Here is a 21,490-nt window from a genome sequence, read left to right as displayed (position 1 = left end):
AATTGCAAGTGTGGGACATACCTCAATTTTATATCATATAGTAACTGCTGTCATGATTTCTGACTGAACTTTATCGTCAGATAAAAAAAAATGCGGAAATAATCAATTGTTAATGCGACACTTTCAGCTGCAAAATAATAAACTTTGGACAAGCCAAAACATAGAAGTTATTTAAGCAAAAATGTTTAATCTGGTTTTATTCCACTTCAACAGTTCCACCTGCTGCTTCCACTTTTTCTTTAATTTTTTCTGCTTCTTCCTTCGGAATGTCACTCATTATCATCTGAGGAGCACCCTCCACAAACTTCTTGGCTTGTACCAAATTCATTCCCTCAATCAACGATTTAATCTCTTTAATCAGCTTCACCTAAGAGACATCACAATTGACATCCACTACAGCTGAATAATGGCAAAATTTGTCGAACAACTCCGTCAGCATTAAAAACATAGACGGCAGATTGCCGGAAAATAGCCGCCGTTGATTCCCATAACTATATTGGGATTGAAAGGAAAGAAAATATCAATAAAAATAGATTTTTGTACAAAAACATTTTTAAGTGCGATTTATTTTGAAGTCATTTCGTAATTGAACATACTCCTGTCTCTCAGTGAGAGGCTACAGGGTCCAGTATCAATACCAATAAGCATTATAGACAGTAACTAAAACTTATGAGAACAAAGTTCAAGTACCGGGCATCTAAAAATGGGCTTTATGGGTTTATCCCGTTTCTATTTTTGACTTTGATTTTTTTATATTGACTCTCTTCATTTGGAATTGCTTTGCTGAGCAGCTGCTGTTTAAAAGGACTTTGAGCAGAATGACAGAAGAGTGAAACTAGCCTGGAGAAGTCAAAAAGATTTCACGCAAAATGTCGAAAAAGCGGCAAAATGGGTAAAGCGAAAAAAAAGTTCGACGAAGTAAAAAAAACATAGCAGGACAAGTCCTGAAATACAATCCAAGGAATTGAATGAAAAACAGGCCTAATGTACCTGACCAGCAGATCAATTGAACAATCCCAGCCAAAAAGACGAAATCTCTAAAGAGAAAAAGAGAAACTAAAAGAATCAAACTAAACAAAAAACAATTATTCCTAAAACTCTTGAAGCTTTTAACCTGAAGGCCATTTATGACACAATGCAATATAGTCATTAACACACCCAAAAGACTTGAAAGAGATTAATATGGCACTAGAGGTAGATAATAAAAATGACAAATGCTTCAAAAAGTAATGTGAAAAAGGCTTCAATTGAAAAGGAAAAATTTAAAGATATTTTTCGAAAATGGGTCAGGAAAAAATGTTCAAATTCATTTTTTCTCTGTGGAAATCTGTCTTGTAACTCATCTGCAACATTTAAAAAGTTTCGTTGGCCAATAAAGATAGTTAGACTCAGAAAATGAAAAAAAAATTCAAAAAAAAATTAAATTGCAAGCTTTATTTAAAAAATTACTTATATTTGCAATCTAAAAAAAAACAGAAAACTATTTTGTCGCCACTAGAAACTCTGCAATAACATACTAGCAACCTCAATAGCAACAAACCCCTGGCCACTGAGGAAAAAGTGTAAAATTTCAGGAAGCCATAGCTCTTAAAATGTCCATAAAAAGTAATTACGTCTTGCAAAAGACCTTTACCAACTTTTAAAAACCTTCATTTCAGACTGGTCCAACAAAAAATCCGAAAATAAGACGAAAAAATTGCAACATTTTGGGCTCAAAAACTTCTGAAAATGACCTGTTAACCTTGAATTACGGCCTTCCCAGTAGCTTCACCACTCTAAGTACTTGAAGAACTACTAAACGCGGCTAAGGGCCTCTAATGAAACTTGATGCCCGCTGAGCTTTACCTTTTTATCCCTTTTTGAAAGCTCAAAGTCATGAAAAAAGGTGTGAAAACATCTTACAAAAATTTACAAAAAAAGACAGCACCAATACAATCCAATTCTTGGATTGTTAAAAAAAATAGGAGCGCTATAATAGCCGGCTGAGATGAGGGCGGCTATTAATAAACAAAGCCTACAGGTTGCCAGAAAATTGCCACCGTTGACGCGCTTGATGCACATCGGGATTGAAACAGAAAAAGAAAAAAAAGAACAAATTGACCAAATTTTTTCCCGTTTTTTTTTTCAGTGTCAAAAAGGGTTCTGATTTGGCGTGAAGTTTCAGTTAGATTATAAAACTATACTTAATTTAGCTGCTAAACTGAAAGCTAGTAGGCTTAATACAAATATCAGCTACCAAACACTCTAATTAACTTTGATTAACCTAATTCTCAATGACTTAGTAACCGGGCTCTATTGGTTTATCCCGTTCTTTTGATTTTGCTCTTTCGACTTTGACAGTATTCACCACATTGCATAATTCGATGCGTAAAATAATTTACAATCCATTCAGTTGAAACAGCGAAGAAGGTAAGTCAAAAGTCAAACGTGAAAATCGTGACTTATGTAAAACGAAAAACACGATCAAAAGGTAAATCAAATTAAAAAAACATAGCAGGACAAGTCCTGACGTACAATTCAAAGAATTTTCATGGAGTAAACAAAAAAATAGACCTGGAACAGGCTATGAGTGAATTGGAAAAGCCATTTCTAGAAAAACAGCCTAAAAATTTTAAAAAAATGTCAAACATAACCGACTAACGTCGGGCGAATTGCTCTCAAACGACCGGCGAGCGGTTGGCTTCGTCAGTAGCTAGCCACGGGGGGGGGGGGGGGGGGGTGCAGTGAGGGCTGATGGGGGCAACACTGGGTTGGGGGGGGGGCAACAGCGCGGTGGGGATGGGGGTCAACGGGGGGGGGGGTTCTCAACCTCTCAGAACCGCCCTTCACACCATAAGTCTCCAAAACAGTTTGAGCTGAAACAGAGCTGAAAGGCTCTAAGAGCACTTAATGCCCGCTGGGCGCTACCTGTTTATCCCGTTTTTGAGGACGAAAAGTCAAAAGCGTCAGACGAAAAATCGGTCAAGCGAAAAATCGCATAAAAGAAGACCAACAGGACTAATATAATTGCTACAAACTTCGTTTGAGAGCAATTAAAAAGCCAGATGTGAACAAAAAATCACTAGCGAGAAAGCAATTTTTTTCAAACACCGTTTTCCCACTCTACTTTAAAATTATCGCGAAAAATTTGACGCCAAAAAACCACTCGCTTTTTTGGTCCACTTCCTGTTTCAGCGTGACCAAAATCACTACTCCAATTTGACTTCAAAAATCATGAAAATGTGTGAACAGATCTTAAAAAGACAGCGCCCCAATACAATTCAAATTCTTTGAATTCAAAAAAAGCCGGAAGATTTCTAGAAAAGACTCGAAGACAACTTCGCCCAAAAGCAGCCTGTCGAAAATCTAGTTTCTAATCGCAGTGAGCATCAAGGAAGAGAGAAGACTATCTAAATAGAATTAAAAAACAAAAATTTAACTAAAACTAATTTAAACAAAAAAAAACAAAAATTCAATTAATTTTTAATTTGTACGAGTACAAATACAAAGGGAAAATAATATTTCAAGTAATCAAGACACTTTAATTGCTTACACAATCTCGAACAAGGTTAAAAAAAGCACAAACATTCCGAATTTTTAAAAATTGAAAAACTGGGAAATTTAAAGAATAACATTTTTTGTCAAATTTCAAAGAACTAAAAGGCTTGGTCTTGGTACCAAAGAACCTGTGTCTAATTGCTAATAGAAACTGCCCGCGAGCATTAAGCATCTATTCAATAAAAATCGGCTAATTAGTTGAAAAAGCTTCAAATTAGCGTAAAGCTCCCTTTAATTTTCAAAAAGTTTCGAAGCGCTATCAAAACAACCTTAAAGCTCTAATTTTAGTCTGAAATAATCTCTTAGACAACAGAAATTTCAAAAAAAAACGCTTGAAAAAACCGCAAGTGAACAAAAATGGCCTGCTTAGCGAAAATTTTCTCACACTCACATTTCTCGCTGTTTCAAAAGAACCACTCTCTTTTCTCTGCTCTTCGAGTTTGTTCAATGAAACAACTTTTCTTGCTCGCTCACTTATAAAAAAAAACGGAAAACTATAAATCCTCTTCGAGTCTTAAAAAGGAGAGCGCCTAAACAATAGCCGTTTAGAGGCTGACGGCGGCTATTAATAACCCCCAAAATAGCCAATATTTAAAAACAAATTTTCTATTGTTCGATTTACTGTTAACTCTTGAGTACTACATTTGTAGAAAAAATACCAGATGAAGAAATATTAATCTATTACTTAGCTCTGGTACAAAACCACTAATATAAAGTAAAATAAGGACGAGACTGACCTTGTTGTCTGGGTCGAATTTGACTAGTTTGACATTGAAGACTAATTTTTCAGCTTTTGTTTCTTTATCATCACCCTCACCATCTTCCGCTGCATCGCCAGCAGGTCCTGTGAAACATTCAAAAGAACCTTGAACAAGTGGCACATACAAAGCAGAGTCAATTGATTGATCATATGGATTCTCTCATAGTGGTTAATCTACAGTTTATATATATTCCATTGTATGTATATATAGTGCCTTTTCGACTCGAACTGTAAACTAACCACTATAACGAGTGCATATGATCAATCAGTTGACTTCGCTTTGTATCTACCACTTGTTCAAAAAGGCAATATATACATACATACATTCATTTCCATGTTGACACTGTGCCGATATGGTGATACTTTTCTTATTTAAACATTTTAGAGTGCGAAAGATGCGAGCCAGCATTTTGTAGTCTATAGAGGCTAGTATATAGACTAATAATTTTAATGCAGGTTTGATGAAAAGGGGAGCTGCTTAAAAAAATTGAAAGAACTCGAAAAGCAAAAATTGGGGCGTGGGGATGAAGAGGATAAAAAACAAATTTTATTCTAATAACTGCTAGTAACAATATCATTGAACTCAATAAATATAAACATAGCCGGCAAATTGCCGGAACATGGCCGCCGTTGACGCGCTTGATGTACTTCGGGATTGAAACAGAAAAAGAAAAAAATAGGAGATGAATTGACCAATATTTTTTTCAACTTTTTTCAGTGTCAAAAAGTGTTTTAATTCGGCTAGGATTTTAGCAATGTCTAGGATTTGATTCGGAAAACCATAGGGAAAATTAAGATAAAAACAGGTTAAATTGCAACACATGAACAAAAATCACAATTGAGAACGCGAACATTTGTTTAGTCACCGTTTTCCCCATTCTACTTTAAAAACAGTAAAATATTGCATGCTGCAAAACCACTCACGTAAAAAGTTTCAACCCAAAGTTCAAGTCCACTTAACCAATGACGCAAAAAGGTTATGGATAAAAATCTCGAAGTTTGTCGAAGTTTCATAAATTTTTAATGATTCTCAAAAGAGAAACAAGTATTAGCACGTCGTTGAAGCGTTGATTTAATACTATCAACAGGGCGTAGGATATTAAGCGAAAACTCGATTACCCAAAAGGAATTTTATTTAGTTAGTAAGCAAATTTTGAGTTTAATGTTTGTGGACATTAGGCGAATACTAATTAAAACACTTGTAGACGGTATTTCGGAATCCACTTGACGCAATAAAGTAAGCATAAGTCCCTAGCGATCGTCTTTACATGATAAGAGCGTACGAGATTAAGTAGAACAATAAAATTTTTCATGTTCTCAACACTTTCATCTTGACAACATCTTTTGCCCGAACGGGTAGAAATGAATGATTTCTTTTGTACCGAGAAGAGTAAATGAATGATGTTACAGTTATAAAAAATAGTATATTTTGGATGTAGATTACTCATTTTCTATGAAATACTTTTGTTAGGTTCACTTGAGTACTTTATAGCGTAAAGTGGACTCTAAAGTACAATGCTCGATTGTTTTAATTCGCATTCTAATGTACACAAAACTAGTTCGCTTAATGGTTACAAAAATTGTGTTTGCCTAATCGAGCTGTTGCCTAATATCCCATCTCCCTATCATTCTCGCTCTTTATTGCCTTGTCTGCACTGTAACATCATTAATGCTTGTACCTTTCACTGAGAAGTTTTCATTCAACCCACTTATATTTTTTGATGGACTATCTATATCAGTATTTCTCAAAAAATCAATATTTTTCATTCAACCCACTTATATTTTTTGATGGACTATCTATATCAATATTTCTCAAAAACTCTATTCAGTATTTTATTCCCAAAAAATTCTCCATATTGTAAGACTAGTTAGGCATCTAATTATGACTAGTTGGGCATCTAATTATGCTGGCTAACCGGCGGCGGCAGCAACAGGGGCTGCCATGGCAACATCGGGTAACTTGAGGGTGGACTTGAGCAGCTGGTTCAAATCGGCCACTTCCAATAAAGTCAAAGAGGAGATCTGGTCAACTAAGGACACTATCTAAACAATAGAAGCAGTCACGATATTCATCTAACAAGAGAACTTGTCCGCATTTTTAAGCAATGTTTGTGGAAATAACAAACTATAATTTATCAATGAAGTGACATGCTAACGCCTAGTCAAAACTGTAAAACCTCACATACAAGGGAGCACTTCGTAATGATTATCATAAAATTTATGCAAATTTTTAAAATTGCCACCTGCCATATAGCAACTGAGACGATAAAAATGTGGCACAAGACGTAGTCTAATCAACGAAACAAAAGATACGCAACTAGTGTTATTGCCCTTTTGAGGTTATTCATCAACTCAGCTTCGCATCGGAGTTTGATAACTTCTCGATGACGATAACAACCGTGTGCTTATGCTCGCCAATCAACGCGAATGTTATTGATAATGTAGGTACCGTTGCCATGGGGACAAATAATTCAGCTTCAACCACAGTAGCCGAGTTTGCTGCAATTCGTCAGGTTTAACTGGAATACATACTCATACAAGCAGAACCAATAATTTATATACTGCAATCTGCAATACACCAAACTTTATTTGGGATACAAACCGAGAAGCTCTCGGATGTTAACAATGGCGCATATCCCGTCATTCTACTTGTTCCTCAATTTTTCTCAGCAAAAAATGTTTATACTATGTCCGATAACTTATACACCTTTATAACGCAATTCGTCTATCATGATTAAGGTAACTCCCTGCAAGGTTATTCTGGTAGGAGTTTCCTACTAATATTTAGGTTCCGTGTGCAGTTTTATGTTTCCTTTTCAAATATTTTCTTAAGTGTTTAGGTTCGTAAGCGTCCGGTATTCTGCTAAGATGAGAAAATTTCACAAGTTCTGAGGATGGAAAATAGCACTAAGTTTCACAAGAATCAATTGAAGAATGAATGAATGAATTCGTGTTATGCATTTCGTATTTATACTTTTTATTTACATTTTTGTCCAATCAGAATTGAGTTCATTCTATTAATAGATAGTGAATATTTTATAAGTTTTATTTGAGTCTTCATGCTCGATACTGCGGCTATCTAGAAAAGCGTTTAGCATGGGTTGGAAAACCCATTAAGTAATGAGTTTGAGTCTCTGTTTCAGTTTTCATCAAATTTTTTCAGTTGAGAATTGCTGAAGGTAGTCTTTTTCTTCCATTTGTCAATGTTGGCGTCAGTAGTAGAATAGAGTCCATTAGTTGCAGTGTGACGCAGGTGATTAGAAGTCAGATTTGCATAAAATTGAGGGAAGTTTTGTGGTGAATGGAATTGATGGATGTGGTGCCATAGTGTCCTTTCCTGATTGGATTTGTGGGCTCAGGGGATATAATTTGACAGAAATTGAGGTAGATTGATGGAAGGGAGGGTTATTAATCAAAGATTGGAATTGCATTTGAATAACTAATGTATTCTGTTTGCTATCGGTCACGAGATTTCTTTCAAGAGTTGGGGTAGGGGGCATACATTGAACTAGTTTTTTTTGTCTTTTATTATATGAAACGTTTGTTTTCGTTATTCTGAAGCCTCGTTATTGTATCAACTGTTTGGACTGTTATATTTCAGACTAAAATTGGTATGGCGAGACAATTATTGGGAATAAAGTATGCGAATGTGTTATCAAGTCAGTCAGCAGAAAGGTATGGTTAAGAGCAATATGAGTATGGGTTTCAGTATGATTATTTTCTGTAAGAGATTTGATCTTTTAGATCAACACGACAGAGAATGGAATTGGTGGCATCTATTAAGAGTTTTAAGGGGGAGTATTGTAATCGGGAAAAACTAATGAGCATTGGGTGGAAGGAAGTGCCTTGGGTAGATGGCACTGGTGTTAATAATTGGGAGGATCTGAAATCGAAATTAGTAAGTGAAGGGCGGGGGGGTTTAGTTGGGGCAAATGGTTGGCCTAAGGTGCCACTTGAAATAAGGAACGAGGAGATAGTGGGCCTAAGTAATGATTTCTGTAGAAGTATTAATGAAATAAATAGCCTGTACGAAGTAAGAGATTTTCTGTCGAACTTGTCGAACTATGAACAGGCCTCGCGTATTTATACTGAGGTGTATCCCTATCAAGGTTTAGACGATTCAGCGGGCTGGACATTTAATGTTAAGGGAATTTTAAATGGAAGCGTGCCCGAAAATTTGCACTGTACCAGAAGAGATGCTATGGTACAGTTTGGTCCATGGTGGACCCGCGCCCATATTGAAATAGGCGGTGATGATAGCATTTCGAAAACAGTAGTGAGAGAGAAACTGTTCCTGATTTGCGGTAGTTATAAAACATCGATAGGGTTTGACAATGTAATGGGGACACCTCAGTATTTTATGGATTTGATTAAGCGAGGGCCTAACGCTAGTGACTTAGGGACTGATATCTGGTTTTATTTATCAAATAGTTCAAGCGTGCTCTGTCAACCCTCCCTTTGTAGCCACGCTGTTTTGACTATGTCCGAGGGTGTTTCTCTAGTAACTGGTTGGGAGGCGCAAGATTTACAAAATGTTGATGTGGGTCGGAGAACTTTCAATTCCTTTGGAATTGGAGTACGTAAAGGAGCTGTTAAGAAAATTTTAAATGATAAAGGGAAAAGAGGTTTACTCGAATGGGCTTTGGAGAGGGATATAAAAGTAGGCGGCTCCACTGATGTGACAGAGCACGTTCAATCATTAGTGAGAAATGATTTGATAATTAAGACTAAATCATATAAGCGTAAGCCTAAATGGGGGGGTAAGCGAAAAACAACCAAAAGTGACGACCTCGTGGACGACGAGAGCAAATTCGTCTATTCTTTCCTCCCGCCAAAGGATTCAACTCTCCTTTAGGGTGAGTTGTGATTATTTCTATATCGCATTTTTGCTCACTTTTCTAATGTATAAGTGGTTGCCCGATGTAGTAGGACTTTTGCTTCGAAGTCACTGTAGTGCTGTTTAGATACTAATATAGTTAGGTAATACTAGTTTGATGTAAAATTGGAACAGGTATAGTTTTTTTTCCTTTTTTTTCAATTTTTTTTTCTCACGGTCTCCATTTACGTAGTTTGATCAATTAGTTGCCCGAAGTGTTTTTGTTGTTTCCGTGATAATAAAAATAAATTTAAAGCATTCGTGAAACAGTATTTAATACAAACTTGCACAAATGAAAGAGGTTATAGGGCTAGTGTTAGTATTAACTTAAAGTTTTAAGTTTTCTGGTATATATATATATATATATATATATGTATATGCGATATTTGATTTTGAGTTACATTATAAAAATTGTGAGGGTGATGGAGGTTGTTCCAATGATTATTCTTCGAATAAATCGGCATCGTTGTGTAGGTCATATATGCCGTCAAGGGGATTTGTTGTTGGGTTTTCAAGTGAGTTTAGGACATGATGATATCTTGTAAACTCGGGACTGAACGTTACTGTATGGCACGAGTGGTCTGTATCATACAGTTCTACAAATAGCGATATTGTGCCGTTGTTGCGGACAATGTAATCGTCGAATACTCCGACAACTTTGTTATTTCGAATCCAGAGTTTTATTTGTAGGGAAAATGGGAGGATTGTCGGGAGATAGTGTCTGTCTGGGTCGCTAGGTTGAAACCAGTTGATGAAGGCCGCGTTGTGGCCTTGTCTCGCAGCATGTGGAAAGTTGGACATGGTTGTTAATTGTTCGTGTTGATCAGTTCAAATTCTCCGTCTAGGAATTCGTCTGTGGAGTTTTCTATGAAATTTAAAATAATGTTGTATGCAGAGTGGTTTTTTTCAAATATTACTTTTTCCTGGGAAGTTTCTGTTACTGTGGATGCATAAAACAAAATTGTTTTGTCTGGTAATATGGTGTAATTGGTAAAGAAGCACAGCTTCAGGTCGAATTCAATCCAAAAATAAATGAAGAGAGGGTAGCGGGTGGATGTTTTCTCAAAATATGGAATTGTCTCCTCGAAGTGGTCGATAGATAAAAATTCGGGCGTTGACGATCGGGACATTGGCAAGTCTTCAATTGTTTAGTTAGAGACTGTTGGTGACGGGGTATTGTAAACTTCAGGCGGGATCGGAGAAGTGGAGGAAGAATAGTCTGAAATGATTTCGATGTCGGGGGATTCAGGGTTATCAGGGATGTTTGTTTCGGTCATTTCGTCTTCGTTGGGTGTCGGCTCTACTGCTTGTGCTGTTGCGGGGTGTTGAGTTATGAAATTTAAGTGGGAGTATTGGGATGCTGTTTGGATACAGGTTTGAATTTCGTGCCACGCGGCGGAGTCGTAAAGAATGTTTATGGGGAAAGTTGAAAGGTGGACAGTATTGTTAATGATAGTTTCCTGCCTTACTTGCAGCTGGACTGAAGGTTCTTGGTTTATAAAAAAGGCTATTATGTAGCTATCTATGTAAGCTGGCAAAAAATTGTAATGGGTGAAAATCGGTTGCTCTATTTCTATCAAATATTCGAAAATTGGATCGCTCATAGTTTGTTCTAAGTGTGCATAAATTTTGTATGGTACGATTGCGAAAGAATATTTGAAATTGTAGCGGGCTGTTTCGGAGTGGTATAACGCGGGAAAATAAATGTGTGTTCATTTGTCCGTTCTTTTTCTTCTTTTTTCTGTTCTATTTTTCCACTGAATTCTGATTGGTGGGGTATTGCCTGTTATTCCTTCAATTTGATTTTTGCACTAAGTTGAACTGAGCTAGTTAGGCGCAACTTCTTCAATGCTTGAGCTGATAGCGAAGCAGCGCTCTGGAGGTTCTTGAGATTGGTAAGGTAACATTTTCTTTGTGTTTTCTAAAATTTGTGAATTTCAGATTCCTTATTTTCAATATTCGAATTGTTGGATATCTGTGGAAAATTTATCTTAGGAAAATTTTTATCCGGGCTCCACGAGGAGCTCGAGGAACCGTTATTCTTTTTTTTTGAGTCCGGATTTTGGGCTGAAAGTTTGAGGGTCGTAGCTCTTCTAGTTTTCGAGATATCGCACTTTAAAGTTGAAATTTTTTTTCGACACTTGTAATTTTTTTCAAAATTAGTCTTCCCAAGGGAAATTTTTTGGACTTAGGCGTTTTTGCTTCTCAGATTTTTGTAAAAAAAAATTTTTTTTTCTTTTTTTTTCCTTTTAAATGAAAGTTTTTCCTCTTAGACACTTCCGGTGTTCATGGTTCGAAGCGGGTATGCTCCGTAATGGGTGGGCAATTTTGGTTGCGTATGGTCGGGTATATGAGTATAAATTGGTTGAGAAGTGACAGGTGGAGGTCTGTTAATATGTTCAATCGTTAGTGTGGGCTCTTCCGATCTTTTCAGTCGTTTGATGTAGTCCCTCAAAAAGGTGTACGGTGTACGTACTCGTGTGCTATCGTTGTCCTGCTGGGTGTCAAATTCGTTTTTAATTTCCAAAGGCAGAACAAGTGAACATTTATGTAGTGGATGTTCAGGATGCTCTTGTAGATATTCATAGTCATTGATTGCAACTACTTGCACTGGCTTCGTTTTGATCTTTCTCCCTTCGTGTGTTATTCGGAAAGGAAACCGGCGGTGTAGTTTTGCCCATTTATGTAAAAAATGTGAGTATGTGAGATGTAGAAAAACACTTATTAGGAATGAAAGGAATCCAAATAATAATGACATTTGCCATGGAATGTATTCTTTCAGTCTGTTCTCAAGCTTTGGTTTCAGTGCTTGAATCTTCTCCAATATTGGTTGTGCAATTTTTTCGATCGTTTGTTTGCTGGTTCTTCTTGAATCAATTTGTTGGAATTGTGGCTGTATCTGATGTAGAATTTGAATTTGTGCTTCTGATCTTGATGAGAAACTTGGTAATTCTTCAAGTGGCGGTAGGAGGTTAAAGATGGTACTTATTGGGTCAGGTAATTGGAAGTCAAGTCGTATTGCCGGTACCGAATCGCAAGCTGTAAGATCTGATCGTAAATGAATGTTTGGTCCACGCAGTTGTTTTCCACATCCCAGTGTAATGATGCAAACTCTGCATCCAGGATGCTCAATCCTTGCTAAGGGATTGCTGCCATTCCCTGCGCTCTCGATGAGTGTGTAGTCGTCGCTTGCCGACGTAATTAACCAACGACCGAAGCCGAGATTGCGAGCCTTTTCAGTCAATGGCAATTCGATTACATCCAATTGACAGCGTTGCAATGCCAGTAGCTCGTCGTCGTGGTATAAAAGTGTAGCCATGCAAGACTGATAAGTCTGCTCTGTAGGTATGGCTTTTGTGCATATTGCATATTTTTGGGACCCAATACAATTTTCGAGCTCTTTGTCATCGATAAACGCGAGTTCTTCTCCGTCGTCCGAGACGGCCATGTATTTGGCTTCTAAACGCCAAACTAATGCTTTGCCTGTATCCCCGTCTGGCATGGGGATGGGAATGGCATGCAGCACATTCATAACTGTGCTCTTTGATGCCATCGGTATGGCCAGTGTCAGGATCAGACCTGATTCAATTGCCTCAACTTGTGTGACCAATTTTGTCTCATAGTACGAGAGAATGTCTTGAATTGGTACTGCAAGTGACAATCGGTCCTGTAGCCCATTTTGTTGTAAGTGTACCATTGTAAGGATTTCATGGAGCTGCTGACGAGGTACCAGCGACATAGGTAATAGCTGGTTCATGAGTGGTGTTAGTGAATTCAGAACGTTTATTCTAAAGGTGTACAGAGCTGCTCTGTAGGTTTTAATGTTCGCCAGAATTGTCTGAAAGATATTGCTTAAGACAAGACTGTGTTGGTTTATTTGTTCGCGTACATAAAGGTATTGTACGCAATTTCTCATATGGTGGACATTCTGACAGAGCGCAGTGAACTGCCCCTCTGCTAGCTCCCAGTTCCTGTTTTGGGTTTTAATTATCTCGTCCTGCGCCTCTTTTATTGCTTAAGTTCTCCCGAGACCACAAAGAATTTTTCGTTCTGTGAAGTTGTTATCTGTTCGACATGTTCTGTCAGGTATTGGAGGTAAGCCATGGCTTGTCTGATGTTTTCTTGGTTTCGTTTTACCCGTTTGTCGCATCCGCCAAATACCGATTTGATAAAGCACAGGAGTTTGTCTCCTGCGCCAATGCCAATTCCCAGAACTGCAGCAGCTGCGGCTGCAGCGGCTGCTGCCCTTGGTTTTCGAGAAAACGTTGTGTCCGTTGCGGCGTGTGAGCGGAGGAGTTGTGACATTTCTATTTTTAAGGTTTCGATATCCTGCTGTGCGAGTTCGTTTTCCATGATAGCTTGTTTCGCGATCCATTGTAAACCAGATGTTGATTCAGTCATGTTGGTATAATTGAGTGGGCAACCATAATTCTTTGAAGTCCACATACTTGCCAGTTCTCGAGTGAGATTTGTAAGTTTCGACTCTACTGTTTTATTGTAGACTGGGTAAGGGACTAGGATTTCTGTCTTTACAAATTTTTCTGTTAAGAGAATTTTTTGATGTAAGTTAAAAAGTACACCATCTTTAGTTGCCACTGCTGGCTGATTACTTGAGGTGGTTTGAATATTTGTCAATAAGTAAAGTAGGAAACAGGCTATAGCTTGTTCTGGAAGGTAATTGAACATGGTTAGTGAATGGAGTTTTTTTTTTGGGTTGAGAATGCTGCTGATTTCGAAGTGAGTAAAGTTGAAGAATGATTTTACTAGTTATTTTTGTGGTATATATAGTGAATACAAACGATTGTCATTGGGCGAGATAATAGCCAATAAGAAAGGAGCAGTAAAGTAATGACGTCATAGTAAAGAATCTTCTGTATCCGTTGCGTAGTCCAGAGTTTGATGAAGATTACCGTCAATTTGTTGTCTATGGAGAGTTAGCGGAATGACCCGCCTTCTGTTTGGTAAAATTGGACCTAGGTCTATTAATTCTCTGGGAGGTACCCTATGCCTTAATGGCGATGAGTGCCTAGGACCTTGGAAATTAATGTCTGAGTCAGTTTCTGTTGTTTCGAATACTGGATCGTCGTACGATGCTACCTTGTTATATTCTTGGGAGTTGGTTACTGCTGATTCGTTTGCTGAATTTCGCAGAGAATCTTCCATTCCTGGTGTTTGTTCAGTTGCATCATTGTTTTGGGGCATTGAAGTGTTGGTTTCCGCAGAATTGAAGGTATCATCGATGTTTCCCGAGGCTATTGAGAAATAGAACTCAAGCGAGGACTCGGGGTCACTGGTGCTAGTTTCTATATCGCTGTTTTCTGCATCACTGAAAACAATGGAGAGGTCAGGGTCAGGGTAATGACTGAGTGGGAAGTAAGTGATCACTTTCACTTGCGGATCTTCTTCGGAAACTTGTAGGCTGTTATATACTGAGTGCTCTCTTGCCAATGCAAGGTGGTCGCTTCGTCTCAGGTTGTAGGGCCTTTGTGAGCCAAATCGTGCATCTGTTTGAGGGAAATTACTGTTTGCGGAAAAGACGTAATCTCCCACATCTATTGTTTCTGGTGTTTCTCTTGCTTCAGACGGCACGGAGCCTTCTACAAAGAATGTGTTTTCGTCGTATATAGTTTCCTGTTGTATTTGTTGATGGTTTGTTGGCGGTTCTCGTGCTGAGAAGCTCGCTGTTTGTACATTTTGATTGAAACTGATTGATCTCGTTTCTGGCACTGTTCTGGGTAGAGTCATTGCTTCTTGGTTGATGTGGTTCTCGATCTGGTTATCAAAGAACTGAGGTTCTCGTTCCTCTTCAGGGATTGAGGGATCGGCCTCAAAATTTCGAGGGTCGATTGATGCTAAGTCTTGGATTTCATATTGTGGTTTTATTGGTCGCAATCGCATTCTGTGTACACATTGTGTATAGTTTGTGTTAATTTTCCGCACAATATAATTGGCATTTGTGAGTCTCTTTTCCACTCTGTACATAGGAATCCATCTGCTCTGTTGTTTGTTCATAGTTGCGATTTGTGTTGTACATTTTGGGTCCAAAATGAGGCAATAAGTGTGCTCTTTCAGAGGAGATGCATTGGCTTTCCTGTCGTAATATTTCTTGTATTTGAGGTATGAATGAATAAGATTTTCTTTCACGGAAGCGAATAGCTCAGTTGTTTTATCCTGGATTTCCTTTATGCAATCCGCTTTTGGCTTGTGTTGCCAAAGACGTGTGTTTTGAAAGCGTAGGTCGAGTGGGTTGACTGGTGTGCGTCCGTGAAATACGTCTGATGGCGTACACCCTATTGCTGGAGCGTAGGTAGTGTTGTGTATGAATACTGCAATATCAACGTATCTATGCCAGTCAGAAGACGTTTGGTTTTCATTTATTCGCAGAATTTGTTTGAGTGGGGCGTGGTTTCTTTCGAGTAATCCAATTGTTTTTGCGTCTTTCAATGTGCAGTGTTTGAGTTTGATCTCAAGAATTGTGGCAAGTTCGCTCATTAAATGTGACGTGAAAGCTGTCCCTAGGTCGCAGATTATCTGTGATGGAATGTATGAATGTTTCAGGAAGATAGAAATAAGCGCTCGGGCTACAACGTCGGCGTCACCTTTCATCAGAGGTATTGCGAATAAGTATTTCGAGAAGACATCTATCCCGGATAATATGAAGGTGTACGGTGAAGGGTGCATTTTGCCGACAAGGTCGATGAGGAGTACATCTGCTGGAAAATTTTGTAAGGAAGACATTGGTTGTAGAGGCGGTCTCAAAGCTGCTGTGGGACTAGGTTTAGTTTGTAAACAAGTCACGCAGTTTCTGATGTAGTCAGTTAGTGTTTCGGTGAAATTGGGGAAATAGAACCGCTTCCGAAATTCGGCTATGGTACGCGACACACCTTTATGTCCGCTCCAGACACTGTTGTGGATGCGGAAGAGTACTTCTTTTTGCAAGTGAATTGGAACACAGTATTGTTTGATGAAGCTGTTGCCCGTATGATTGTAGAACTTTCTGTGTAGCACTCCGTCAAACATAGCGAGTCTTGGGTATTGTTTCAGGTACTTTTTCAAGTCTGCTGAGAGATATTGGGCGGTTGTTGGTGGGCCTCTTTCGAACCAAAGGATAACTCTTTTGATGTCTGAGTCTTTTTGTTGTTCGGCTCTTAGATTCAATGGCGAGTGACCGGTTGTATCAAAGTCGTCCATTGGATTGTGTTCGTGTATTGCCTGGAGCTGCGCCGGTTTTATTTGTTGAATATGAACCTCCTCAATGATTTCTGTTTGGTCTGTTTCGTTGACGGTCTGAAAAAGATAGTGTTTCCTAGTATTTTCCTTGGATGTTTCGTGCAGGAGTGTATTAATTGAGTTGTCCGGGACTTCGGCGGTAGTGTCAATTTGGACTTCACTGATTGGTATCTTCGAGTTGATGCGAAGTGTGAGTTTCTCCTTCGGGTTTATGTGTATCCTTGAGAGGTAATCTGCCGCGAGGTTGGCTTTTCCAGGGATATGTCCTAGTATTATGTCAAAACTCAATACGTGATCTAATGCGTTCCACAGCGTTGGTGGAATGATCTTTGTTTGAAAGAATCTGGTGACAGCTCTGTTGTCTGTCAGGACTAGTACTGGTTTCTCGCATCCCCAAAGGATGTTTGCAAACATATCAAGGGCAAAATGAACAGCAAGAAATTCTTTCGCGTAGATTGACATCTTGAGTTGATTTGGTTTGAAAATACGTGATCCAAAACTTACAGGTGCATAAATTTTGTGTTCAGACGTTCCGTTTGCCGTTTGGGTGTAATCCTCGATCATTAATACAAATCCAGCAGCATAGAATGATGCATCGGCCATAATGACATATTGTCTATTGGTCATCGGTAGCCTCAGTGATATTTCACAGGCTGATTGTAGATCTTGTGTCAGTTTCTTTAGCATTATGGTGTGTTCCTCTCTTATTTCAAAGTCTGTTTCTTTCTTAAGTAATCTGTAAAAAGGAAGCAGCTTTTCTCCGAGCTCTGGTATGAAGGCTTTGTAAAAATTGAAGAAACCGATCATTCTTTTTGTTTGCTTAACATTTTTCGGCATCTTGAATGTTCTGAGAAACGTCGCGATTTTCTGTTTGATGGGGGTCAAACCCTCTGAAGTTATCGTGTTCCCCAAGAACTGAATTTCCTTCAAACCAAAGGCGCATTTATCTGTAGCTAGCTTCATTCCTGATTCTCTGATGCACGTAAAGACTGCTGATAGTTTTTCCAGCATATCTGGGAGACCATGAGCACCTACTCCAATATCGTCTACGTATTGAAAACATTTGTCAGCGGTAATTACGGGGTCAAGATTCTGTCGCATGAATGAGCTGAATGCGCTAACACTTCTGCTCAGTCCTTGTGCTAATCTTTTAAATGCGTAAGTTCGCGATGCAAAATTGAAAGCGAGCAGTTGAATGGATTGCTCGTCGGCCATTGGCACGGAGTAGTATCCGTGGCTTCCATCCATTTTGCAAAAGAGCTTTTTGCCTGCAAGATGGCTTCCTGCGTCAGCCAGTGTTGCTATTGGGAAATTGTTGTTGTTATAGTCATTTCGAATCAAGTGGTTGATTTTACGCAGATCTATTAATATTCGTAGTTTGCCATTCGGTTTTCTTTTTGCAAAGATTGGTGATGAATATCTACTGAATGGCAACGTTGTAATCACGCCGTAGTATTGTAATAAGGCGAGTTCTACTAGGAGATCGTCTTTGAGGTGGATGGAAACTCTTTGGTTTTTTGAATATACTGGTCTATCAGTATCAGGCGTCAGTTTTACTGAGAATTTTGAGGTGTAGCCAATGTCAAGGCGATGTCTTGTAAATATATCGTTGAATTCCAATAAGAGATCCTCTGTCTTCTTCTTTTCGTCGTCTGTTAGGACACTTCCGTGCCAGTTAAAGGATTCCAAGAATATTTTTCGGTCCTCTGCATTATCCAGTGGTCGAATGGACTCTCTCTTCTTGAAGCGAATGAGTTCTTCGTAAATCCGTTTTTCTAGTCCTGTGAGTTTGGATGGATCTTCAGTTGTCTCTGGGGTTGGAAACCAATATTTTGCGTTGTGGTTAATTGTGATGTGATTTAGCTGGCCCTTCGCTACTTTCTCAATATGTTTCGATATGGTTTTTGTTGTCTTTGAGAAATTATTTGTTTCCAGCAACTTGGACTCTAATGGGATAAGATAGCGAGCTTGTTCGGGTGTGATTATTGTGAAGGTTGCAGGTAGTGTGTTTCTTTCTATTGTGATTGGTACTTCCGTTGTGTTGATAGCCATTAGTTGAATTGGTTTGTCCTTTAGCATTTTGTTTATCGTACTCGTAAGGCAGACTCCTATGTTTTCGAATTTTGTTGTGGGCTCTACTATTCCAATTTGGTGATCTGCTTCTAATGGTTGATAGGGCATGAGTTCAATCATTTTCTGTTCGCCGGGGTTAATGATAACTCGAGAGGTTGTTTTTAGATAAATTTTACGCTTATTATTGAATCGTTTTGATGTTTTTGAGCCTGCTGTCTGCATCAAATTCAGCTGAAATGTGAAATCAGGGAAATGTAGATAGCGGTTGTGGGCGTCGATTGTTATTTCATTTTTGTCGAAAAAGGGGAATCCAAGTAATATGCCTGAGAGTTTCTCAAAAACCATAAAGTCCTCTGTGAGTTCTAAATGGCCAATTTTGAATGTTAAATTTGTCGTGAATAAGATTTGAGACTGATGCATAAACGCTGTGGAGACGGTAATTTCGGGTGGTGCTTTTTTTATGGGTTTTTGCGTTAAATGATTGTAGATTTTATCAAAATGTTTTTGTGACATAGCGCTACTAAATGCTCCAGTGTCTGCTATGGCTTTCATTGTAATTGAGCCTAATTGAATAGGAATTAGAAAGACGTTTTCGTTATAGCTAGTTGTACAGTAAGAAATTTTTTGTAAAAAAGCATGCAGGTTATTCAGTTTTTTGGCTGTTGGTTGAATGGCATTGTTGCATCGCGATAAGGTGGTTGCCTCTGAGTGCAATCACGTGCGGTATGCTCGTTGCTTGCGCATATCCTGCAAAAAGTTCGCATTGGCGTGGGAGATCGTTGTCGCTGGTTGTATTGTTGACTTTGGTTGTTGTATCTGCTTATCGCGTTTGTACCTCTTCCTCTACCTCGATAGAAAGGGCGGTTTTGATAACCTGAGAAGCTTCTGTTTTGGTTTGGCGTTCTGTATGCTGTGTTATTTCTGTTGTAGTTTGTGAAAGGCTTGTTAAATTTATTTTGGGTGGTGTTCAGCCATCTTGGTGGTGTTGTTTGTGAGACTGATGCCTGAATTGAAGCTATTCCTGCTGCCATTATATTTTCGACCGCTTGGTTAAAAGCAGAGTTTTGGGAGCTTGTTAGTGAGTTGAAGGCTGTGGTGTGTGCTGGCTCTGGGTTTAATTGGTCTATTCGAAGTCGTCTTTTGACTATAGAGCATAAGTCGTTTACTCCGACATTGTCCAATTCTCTGAGAAGAACTTTTTTGTATTTGAAGGGCATCCCCTGTATAAATTGTTCTCGGATTCTTCTTGTCCGCTCGTCATTGCGGTCGATTCCAGCACCAACGTCATCGACGATTGCTAAGTTGGCAAGCCGTTGTAAGTCAGTTAGAAAATCGTCTGGTTGTTCCTTCACGGGGTCAAATTTTCTGCTCTGTAAATCTAACTCAAAATTACGCCGTTGGTCTGGACCTGAGTAGCGGTTGCGTAACTGTTCTAATGCGTCATCAAGGGCGTTTCGTGTATTTTCTGGTAAGCGTAGATAATAGTTTAATGCGTTTCCGTCGAGGTGTAAATGTAGGTATCGGGCTTGTTGATTATGATCCGCCGGAATTCTGGCAACTGCTATGCTTGCTCTCAAAAGACCTTCAAATTGGTCCCAGTTTTCGTTGGGTAGCCCGGCAAAACGTTTGAGCGATACGTGTGGTGGGTGCGGCGCGGCCATATCTGTTGTTGTATTTTATGAGTGAAAAGAACAATTCTCCTGTTGATCTTGTCCGTTTGTTTTCAATCGACAAAGTGGGCAGGTCTGGCGTATTGGTTTATGTGAGGTGATTAAGCTGGTTTTTCCTGTATTAGCTTCTATGAGTTCGTGTATATCACCTTCTTGGAGTTTAAGTTTTGTTGAGTTTGATTTGTTTTTAACAATGAATATTCCATACCTCTTGGAGATCGGTGGAACAATTTTGACATTGGGGAGTTGTAACACGGCATCCAGAATTTGCTTGTTTTTGAGTGATAAATTTCCCAAAAGAATAAACATTAATTTAAGATAAACATGAATTTTGAGACAATTGTTTTTTTTATGAAGCTTCAGCTGTGATAATTTTTCTCTGATTCCGTTTCTTTAGTGTTGCAGAATGACGCTCTTGATCTCTGTCGCCATATGGTAACTCCCTGCAAGGTTATTCTGGTAGGAGTTTCCTACTAATATTTAGGTTCCGTGTGCAGTTTTATGTTTCCTTTTCAAATATTTTCTCAAGTGTTTAGGTTCGTAAGCGTCCGGTATTCTGCTAAGATGAGAAAATTTCACAAGTTCTGAGGATGGAAAATAGCACTAAGTTTCACAAGAATCAATTGAAGAATGAATGAATGAATTCGTGTTATGCATTTCGTATTTATACTTTTTATTTACATTTTTGTCCAATCAGAATTGAGTTCATTCTATTAATAGATAGTGAATATTTTATAAGTTTTATTTGAGTCTTCATGCTCGATAATGATCATCAGGGCAGATCTCATCAAAATCTCCAACAAACTTCCGTTCCTTACCTTAGAACTGTACTGTTTTGAGGTCTCGTTATCAGAGGGAGGGGTATCTAAGACACTTCCTTGCAATGACGGATCAGGAACTCCGACTTGTTCAAGATGCACTGGTGAGTCGGTAGGGATCTCTGATGCCACTGAAGGTTGAGGCACTGCAGATGCAGCCGCACTGCAATATCTACAGGCAGTTACTGCAATAGGTCTGTACAGCCGTCTCATCAACGTCATTATTGTTTCACACACAAAAATCACGTGTACACACGCAAAAGGCCACAATATAATCTGAAAGAATTTTAAATTTAAAAGATATAATTATAAGAGATCCCAAATGACCATGCCTGGTGTAGCAGAAACGAATATGCACATGAAATAGTCATCCGCGACTCACATTCGGCAGGTGATGAAGTCTGTACTTGTGCAGTGCACTAAATGTCACCATACTGACTAATCCACTAAGTATTGTGTCCATCAGAACAGACTGATGTTTGTTATTTATTAATTCCATTTCCCTAGCTTACGCTTACTTAGAACC

The 21,490-nt window shown here is 38.7% G+C and overlaps 1 protein-coding gene across 1 annotated transcript; it reads right to left on the bottom strand.

The window, feature by feature from the left end:
• Positions 1-88: 88 nt before the first annotated feature.
• Positions 89-21,237, bottom strand: LOC142338500 (large ribosomal subunit protein bL12-like). The gene is made up of 4 exons (XM_075388282.1): positions 20,965-21,237; positions 6,214-6,340; positions 4,275-4,381; positions 89-367 (listed from the first exon to the last, which is right to left on the bottom strand). Exons 1-4 carry the CDS (start codon positions 21,184-21,186, stop codon positions 197-199), a joined length of 627 nt encoding a protein of 208 aa, XP_075244397.1. The 5' UTR covers positions 21,187-21,237; the 3' UTR covers positions 89-196.
• Between the last annotated feature and the right edge of the window lie 253 nt (positions 21,238-21,490).

This window comes from Convolutriloba macropyga, chromosome 4 (genome assembly GCF_964194025.1).
Source record: "Convolutriloba macropyga chromosome 4, txConMacr16.3, whole genome shotgun sequence".
NCBI lineage: Eukaryota > Metazoa > Xenacoelomorpha > Acoela > Convolutidae > Convolutriloba > Convolutriloba macropyga.
Note: the sequence above shows the minus strand (reverse complement) of the source record. Positions and strands in the feature narration are given on the sequence as shown.

Excerpts from the sequence above, each read along its gene's own strand:
- LOC142338500 (XM_075388282.1), bottom strand. The coding sequence starts at position 21,186 with ATGACGTTGATGAGACGGCTGTACAGACCTATTGCAGTAACTGCCTGT. Across the intron at positions 4,382-6,213 it reads CCCTGTTGCTGCCGCCGCCG|GACCTGCTGGCGATGCAGCG; the intron begins GTTAGCCAGCAT and ends AATGTTTCACAG. Across the intron at positions 368-4,274 it reads AATTCGACCCAGACAACAAG|GTGAAGCTGATTAAAGAGAT; the intron begins GTCAGTCTCGTC and ends GATGTCTCTTAG.